Source organism: Chinchilla lanigera, unplaced genomic scaffold (assembly GCF_000276665.1).
Source record: "Chinchilla lanigera isolate Chin_1 unplaced genomic scaffold, ChiLan1.0 scaffold00001, whole genome shotgun sequence".
Lineage (NCBI taxonomy): Eukaryota > Metazoa > Chordata > Mammalia > Rodentia > Chinchillidae > Chinchilla > Chinchilla lanigera.
The window spans coordinates 47,448,508-47,457,332 of record NW_004955402.1 but is presented as its reverse complement, the minus strand read 5'-3'; the positions used below and the strand labels follow the sequence as shown (position 1 = coordinate 47,457,332).

The following is an 8,825-nucleotide window of genomic DNA, read 5'->3' as shown; positions in this document are numbered from 1 at the left end:
AAAAAAAAAGAAAAAAAGTCTGTGACAGATGCAAGGGATCAAAAATTTGCAGGGAGGATCACTAGCAAGAACAGAATGTTGAACAGTAGTAAGAGAACACTTTCTCCAGAGTTTTCTGAGACACATCACCAGTATCTCTTTGGATTTGGATTAGCTATTTTCCTGGTTATGTAGAATGATATCAAGAATCATAGGATGAGAAAAACTTTCCACATTGAAGCATAGCAAATGTAAGCTTTGTATAGGGACAGTTGGGACTCAGGTAGGGTGAGATTAAGGCACTGGGTCCCATTAAGAAGTACAAGGGAAATAGCCTCTATATCTCAGCAATAAGCAGAAGCTGACAGCCTGTGGTTTAGACACTTGCTTCTTTGTAGCTATGCTGAGTCAACAGATTGTGGTTTTGACACCGTCTTCCATGTAGCTACACTGTCCCACCTAAACTCCTCTTTATGTGGATTACTTCCTCCATCACAATTCCCCTATTAGCCCGCCACACCTAGTCCCCTAGCAACAAGTTCAATAACCAACCAAACAGTGACTGTCAGACCTGGAGGAGATAGGACCCCTACCCATAAAACAAGACTGCAGCTCCAGATTCCTTGTAGTCCCAACTCTGGGGCCTGCCACTCCTCCCATGTGGATCTTTACCACTTCCTCTTGAAATACCTACAGTCAATTTTCTTTTGCTTTGCACTCACCTTCCTACATCAGAGAGAAAGAGAAGCTGAAGGAGGGCAAGTCCCTGGAGTCCTATACCCCAGACCAAGAGACCATAACACTTTGTAGTTATTTAGTAACAGAATGTGCTTTAAAAACAATTCAAACCCTCAAAAAACTAAGATACTTTCTAAGGTTTTTAGAATGTATGGAGGGATGGATGGAGTAGAAGGAAAAGAGTACATTGGAATTTCAAATATACACTCAGTTGTGTGAGAAAAGTACAATGTGCTCTCCAAGTGAGTCAACAATTGTCAGTTATTGCAGCTCTAAAATTCATTTCCACAGCAAAAGGAAACATAGTGGCAGTATCTGAACCCTGTCTTTTTCATAAATTTGCTTACTCAGAATGAGGACATTAACCTGGTTGAGAAATCCAAAGTGGCTTTACTTGAAATACCAAAGGAAATGACGCAGAAGAGCCAAGAGGAAGGGGATATATTCAGTGTTGCACCATTTAAAACGCAGAGGCTTCCAGGCTCCCTGCTCTGATTCCCTTCCCCAAGGAACACAGGTAAGTACTATAGCTGCTGAAGCTTAGTGATATGGGTTGCTTTTGAGAATCATAGCAGTGGCATATTTTATATCAAGCATAAAATTGATTACATTGTACTTACTGTGATGAGGAAAAATTAAAACACCTCCTTTACCCTTTACCTGAATAATTTATTTGCAAATAAATACATTCTTACAAGCACTTAGACAAGTGCCTAAAAATCATCGACAATGATAGAAAAGTCGGAAATATCTGTTTAGAGCTGCCTGGAAGTGATCCACAGAGATCTTCCTCTTGGCATTTTTTGCAAAGTCTTTGTATCTAACCCTAGCATAGATGATGGTGAAGGAAAGATAAAGATATTCTGTTATTATTTGTACAAAAGTATTTTTAAAAATAGTGTTTTTCATGGATTTTTCATTATGGGAGGCTTGAAAATTAACCCTAATAAAAACCTTAATTGCCAGAATCCGGGAACACACATATGTCATTTTCTTCAAGGAAATTTTTTTGCAGACAGATGCTTCATCAATAGAGTTATATTAACATTATATTGAATTTTATGCTTCCTAGGAGTTCCAGGTCACTCTAAGGTCACTATGAGTTCACTTAGTGAAGCGAACAACAACTTCACCCTTGATCTGTTTCAAAGGTTAAGAAAATCAGAAGGCAATGTCTTCTTCTCCCCCATCAGCATCTCAGCAGCATTAGCAATGGTCTACTTAGGGGCCAGAGGAAGCACTGCACAAGAAATTGAGAAGGTAAGTGTGAAGACCATTATATTGAGACTTGTTACAACTTTTCTGTTGGCTAACATGTGCATACATGTGTGGGTCTGGTGGCTGATGGGTAGAACAGGACAGTGAGCAAGCTTTCCCCTGACTGTGTGATCAAAGAGCTGTGGGACAGACAAAACACCCCCTATGTTTGTGTTGCTCTTCCTGATGCCCTGATATTATTTGGAAAGTGAATCTGACCTTCTAAAACTGCCTAACATTGAAACAGGAACTTAACAGTTTAGGACTACTGATGTAGGGATGCCTGGACTTAAATGCAAGGGATACACCACCAGAGGCTTCCTCAACAATGAGTGGATGAACATTCTTTGAAGTGTCTAGTAATGAACCTACTTTGTTGTGGCTTTTCAAAGAACACATTCATGTCCTGATGTTTGGAGATTTTTTTTCTGTTTATTTATTATTTTTGTTTATTTTCATTTGCTTTTGGTGATTTTGTTCTGAATCTCCTCCCCAATTCCACCCCTGTTCATGGGGATTAGATCAATCCATTCACACTGAACTATATCTCTTATCCTTTTACTTTTCTTCCCTTCTACTACATCCTGTTCTTCTTCTTTTTCTTCCCCCTCCCTTTTTTTCAGAGTCTCCCTAACTTGCAAAAGTGTGCGGATTGGGTTTCTATCTGTGACCGTTCTGCCTCAGCCTTCCCAGCATGGTTACATGACAGGCATGCTCCAAAAACAACACACTTTTCTGGTTTTCTTTCCTCTGATTTAGATAGATCTTTAAGTTAAATTTTCTTGTCCCATTTCCGTTTCTTCCAGGTCCTTCACTTCAATGAAATCACAACAAAGTCAACAGAAAAAACTAAAACTGCTCGTGTAAGTACCTGAGCACTTTGATTGCAGGACAGCTGCAGATATCTGAGAGGGCCATAGTTTAACTCTGGAATCTTACATAAACTGAGAAAAGCCAACTTTTATGGAAAATCCTAAATATGAGATAAGAACATACAGAGTGTATTCACATTGCAGTTACACAATTAATATTCTTGCGGCTTTTTATTTTAATCAGAGATGGTCAACAATATATTAATGAAAGTGAGTCTGAAGCAGAACAGACTGGGTTCAAATTCCAGTTCTGTTCTTCCCACAGGGTGAACATCAGGAAGACATGACTGTTCTGAGTCACACTGTCCTTATCCCAGCAAACTGGGGTAAAAAAAAGGAATCAGAATCAACTCCTGCAGCACTTATAAACAGCTCTGGGGCTGCCATAAATAGGAAGCCATAACAAATTTTAGTTAATAATGAATGACAATTACCATAAGTTTGACACTACTACGAATATAACTCAATTTTTAAAAAAAAAAAAACTTTAGAAGCAAAAGAGTCAAGCACTAGTTGACGTATATTTTGAAAAAAGTTTCCTAGTAGATATATTCATTGAGAGCCTTAGTAATAAAAAACTCTCACATGGCAAAGAAAAATATGTAGAGTCAAATAGACATAAGTAGAAAACTTGGTTCTGCTAAGTTAATCTCCTTGGAGAGGTTGTTTAATTCTCTCAGCTTTCTTACTTCCGCTGAATAAGACTTTGATTGCCTGTTCTTATTCCTTAGCTGGATACCAGGCAACCACTGATCTTAACATGTGGAGAATGACCATCACACGGGAAAGGCCACAGATAGCAAGCAAAGTGTCTTAGCAGACAGAAAAGGACCACACTAGTGGGTATCATAGGGTTTCATATTTTAAGCTAAAATATCCAAACTTCAACCTGACCATCTTTGATGGCTGTTAGAAATAAAATGTAGAGTTTGCCTAAGGAACATCGAGTTTAACATAAAATATAAATTATTTATAACTATTTAATTCAATGAAAATCTAAAGTACCAAAAGTTTAGTTCAACAGAAATCAAATAACAGCATTTTATAGCTGGTAGCAAGAACTTCCTGGAAGAAATTGAATGTAAGGTGGACCTTATTAAGATTATATGATATAAAATATCTCTAGTATCATAGAGTAAAAAGAGGTCACCTTTGAGATCACAAACAAATTGTTATTGATCTAACAGTTTTCACAGGGGTTTAGTATATAAAGAGCTAAATACTAATAGAATGAGCACTCGTTTTGATATTGAAGGTGGAAGAATCAAGAAGTGTGCATCACCAATTTCAAAAGCTTCTTACTGAACTGAATAAACCCAGTGATACATATGAACTGAAGAGTGCCAACAAGGTCTACAAAGAAAAGAGTTTCCAATTTCTTCAGGTAAATTTCACCTGGCCCTCCACAACTTTCATCTCGGTCCTCTATCATTCCTATGACCCTGGCTGATTCACATGGACAGTATTTCTGAGACAGCATCAGTTCCTTTACCTCAGCAGCACCTTACTGTAGTGCTCTAGGCTCTGATAATCGCAAGGGTAATGTGTGAGTTGATGCAAAAGGAGATGTGGGGCAACAGAGCTGATATTGAGATGGCATAATGAACTGGCACTGAGTCATAGAGAGCATGTTTTAAGTGCAGAAGAATGGGCCATGGGATGATTCTGGAGTAGGCAGACATGGAAGAGTCCATGAGGATAAAAAAAATAGGAAGTACCAAAGGATACTTACTTCCTTACTTCCCAAGATGGAAGATATAAACAAAGATTAAATTTACTAGAGAGAATTCTCTGATGCAATTCATCTCCTTCAGAGTAAAAAGCCTTAACATTTGCAGACCACAGTCTCTCCCCCAGCCCCTTGCTACCTTTCGGCAGGTTTGACTTTCAGGGACCTCCTTTCTGTGTCAGCCTTTACACTGCCTAAATGGCGTCCACATAAAAACATGGAAGAGACCATGGATTTGGTTAGGGTATAGATTTGGTTTACTGGAATTATAAGTAAATACACTTGATGATGCAGAAGTTGCTCTTAATTGTTCCTTTCTACTTTTATATCTCAAAGGAATATATAGATGATGTTAAGAAATTTTACCTAGCTGATGTGGAATCTGTTGATTTTGTAAATGCTGCAGAAGAAAGTCGGAGGAAGATCAACGCCTGGGTGGAAAAACAGACGCATGGTAAATAATGGGATGGTCACCCATGACACAAAGGCTCGAGTGCCTTGGGAGTGAGCCCAGTGTCTGACCCAGCAGGTGGGGTGCTCAGGTGGGATGTTGAGACGGGTTTGGGGAGAGGGTGGAGGAGCACTCTAGATGGTGGAATGGCCTGAGTAAATGTGGAGAGTGCAAAAGGGAGCCAGGAGGGGAATCCCAGAAAGCCAGTAATGTGGAAACAGAGCTGATTTATGTTTTGCCCATGGCCCTGGGTGACAATTTCCTTGTGGATTCCATTCCCTACCCAGTACTATTTTGACATCACATCCTTTAATGTAAGCTAGAACCAGTCTTATATTAGGTACTAGCCAACTTTCCATGACTGTGACAAAATACCTGGCTAAACAACTTAGAGGAGGAAAAATTTATTTTGGCTCATGGATTCAAAAGTTTCAGGCCACGCTTAGCCAGTTCTGTGGTTTTTACATCCATGATGAGGCAGAACTATCATGACAGAATGTTGTAGCAGAGGAAGAGTGCTCACCGCATGGCATCTAGGATGCAGAGAGGGTGAGAAATCCAGAGAGCAAGGGTTAGGAACCAGTGTATTTCCCAAGTTCACATTTTTATGCTTCACTCCCTTCAACTCGGCCCCATATTCTGTATCCATCGCCTCCTAATAATGCTGCTAAATTGTGATTTCATCAATGGATTGACCTTCTGATCAATAAAAAGCCTTCATTATCCAGTCACTTCCCAGAGCCCATCAGGATATAAGCTTTCTACACAATAAGCCTTTGGGGGCAACATAACAGGATTCTAAACATAGCAGAACCTTCAAGATCTATCTAATAATAGTGTTCATTTTGCTAATTGGGGAATATAGAGCCATCATGCAAACCACACTTCATTCCAGGTTAACTGGAACTGCCTGTATCACGTCTTTACCCATACCTCCTACAATTATTATCATATCGGAGACCTGGCTAAGATCCCCAACTGCCTGTATGAGGGATAGGGCAAAAGGATGGCATAAGAAACAGACAAATTTAGTAATGCAGGCAGGGGGACTAGGAGTTCATTGCCTCAGGATGGGCAGAGGCAAAGACACTCCAAGCCAGCCACTATTTATTGTGTGTATACAGTAATAGGAGAGGCCAGTGGAAGATTCAGTGTTGGGGAAGACTCAGAGATCGATGACTCAGCAGCAACAGATAATCCTGGACTGACTCAAGAGGGTGGAGATGATTCCATGCTAAGGATCTTGTCCTGGAATGCTTTTTAATCTCTGTGGTTTTAGTTTAGTCTTAGTGGGTAGGAAAGGATGGCCCATCCCTAAAGAATTAAAGGGAAATCTCAAAAGGGTGATACTGACAATCCCAAGCCTTCATTATCCCTTAGGGAAGTATGCAACATTAGCCATTGTGAATTTGTGGTCCCCAGTATTCACAAATGTATTCTCCATTCATGACTGAGAGCTTAACAAAGTCTGTACATGGTCACCTACCTTTGTCTCCTACCTCTGACACAAGCCAAGCTCATGGTAGGCAGTTGCAGAGGAGAATAAACAAGGAGTAGTTTTTGTCAGCACATTGCATAGGTTTCATTTATCCTGCCCATGCTACTACTCTTAAAGAATGATCAAACCTATTTCTTCTGAATAGTGCATGCAAAATTGGAATACTCCAAAGGAAAGTGGAGAGGGAGGAGTGAAAAGAAATTGAAAGAGTAGATGAAAGCTGTTTTCGGTACTTTTTGAAATGACTGTAATTACCCAGAGACAAATAGCCTGAAACTATTTCCCAACTCAAGCACTGGCAGCTCCATCAGAGGTAATTCTGAGACTGACACCATGAAGAAGGCTGCACTAAGTGAACAGGTCTACCAGTCCCTAAAGTAGTCTCTTCTCTGAATAATTAATGATCAGCCACACTGTATCTTTCAAACAAGCAAATCCTACCTTTCTTGATAGACTTTTTCTTTCCTCTTACAGAAAAGATCAAGGACATATTTCCCAATGGGACTCTCCAGAGGAATACCCAACTGGTTCTGGTGAATGCAATCTATTTCAAAGGGCAATGGGATCTGAAATTTAAGGAAGGAAATACCATAGAAGAAAAATTTTGGCTGAACAAGGTATTGACTCTATTTTATTTCCTTAATGCAATGTAGTTTCATGGAGAAAGTTAATATATGTAAGTGATGACTATACCACTATAGATAAAATTAAAATGTGTCACAAGTATTGTTTCACTATTTTACTCTTGGAAATTTATTTAGTTAGGAGTACCGTTTACTTGATGTTTCATTTATTACAGGATAGTAGCAAATCTGTGAAGATGATGAAACAAAACAATCATCTAAAATTTGCCACTTTGGAAGATGTACAGGCTAAGGTTCTAGAAATACCTTATAAAGGCAAAGCTCTGAGCATGGTTGTACTGCTGCCAGATGAAGTAGATGGCCTGCATAAGGTAAAATTTGCACTTAAATTTCTTCTTTCTATTTTCCAAGAAGAGAATAGCTTTTAAATAACCAAGAAGAGAAAAGCTTCTAGAGCAACATGTCTCAAAATGAAATATTCAACAATGAAATGATGATTTACCTTTTTATCACAAATATTTTGCAAATATTTTGTTCACACATGATGATGGACAATTAATTAATAACTGAGTAGATGCATTAAATTTCAATTTGATAATATTAAAAGACAAATGTATACTTGGTGCAGAGAAAAGATAGTAATGTGGGAAATTTTACAAATATGGCTAACAAAAATTAAAAATACAGCTACTATAACTACCATATACAGTAAAGCATGAGTATCAGAAAATAAAGTGTATTTAAAATGACACATACATTAGATTGGTAGCATAAGGAGTAATGATATGTAGTTGATTTTGTACAAAAATAATGTAATGACAGATTTGAATGTATCTATATAAAATATGTGCACATATCATCAAATAAATATATACTCTGGGATGTTATTTCTGGTCCCTAGAACAGCATCTCATAAACTGCATCGTCTGTATATTAAATATTTTGCTAGAGTAAAGATTTCCATGTATTCCACTCATTGTTAAGATGCTGTAAAGGATTACAGTTAATCGTGTCAATTTCATTTTTTCCCATTTTTAGCTTGAAGATGAGCTCACTGGTGAGAAATTAATGAAGTGGACAAGCCCACAGAATATGAAAACGGTAAATGTGCATTTACAGTTCCCTAGGTTCAAAGTGGAAGGGAGCTATGACCTCCAGGCCATATTGGAAGACCTGGGAATAGTAAAAGCCTTCAGTCCAAAGGATGCTGACTTTTCAGGCATGACCAGAGACAGGGATTTAGTAGTGTCTAAGGTCAAGCACAAGTCCTTTGTGGAGGTTAATGAAGAAGGGACAGAAGCTGCAGCTGCTACTGGCATTGGAGCGATTGTAACTTCTGCACCGATATATGAAAACTTCCATTGTAATCACCCTTTCTTATTTCTCATCAAAGAAAATGAAAACAATAGAATCCTCTTCATTGGCAGATGCTCTTCCCCTTAAACATCATTACTCTGTCACTCTTTGGGGGAAAAGTTCACAGACTTGTTTCAATAAACTGATGGCTGCAAGCAATAGGTTCTCTTGGCTCATTTTTTTCTCCAGGCATATAGAATTCAATGGTTCATTTAACAAGACTTTCTGTTTCTCTTTCTATACATACATACAAATTCACAGTTCTATCTATGAAAAATTCCCATGAGCACAAATATGCAGTGTGAAAATAAAAGGATATTTCAATAACCTATATTCTTAATTTGACATATGATTTCATTTT

General features: G+C 38.4%; 1 protein-coding gene and 1 pseudogene across 1 annotated transcript; both read left to right on the top strand.

Annotated features, from left to right (window-relative positions):
- The window catches only part of LOC102009787, a 9,854-nt pseudogene extending 8,642 nt beyond the window's left edge, over positions 1-1,212 (top strand).
- LOC102024963 (serpin B4) lies at positions 1,136-8,623 on the top strand. Its single transcript, XM_005373033.2, has 8 exons — positions 1,136-1,234; positions 1,790-1,977; positions 2,781-2,837; positions 4,102-4,230; positions 4,912-5,029; positions 6,999-7,141; positions 7,324-7,479; positions 8,147-8,623. Exons 2-8 carry the CDS (start codon positions 1,816-1,818, stop codon positions 8,549-8,551), a joined length of 1,170 nt encoding a protein of 389 aa, XP_005373090.1. The 5' UTR covers positions 1,136-1,234; positions 1,790-1,815; the 3' UTR covers positions 8,552-8,623.
- Positions 8,624-8,825: the final 202 nt, after the last annotated feature.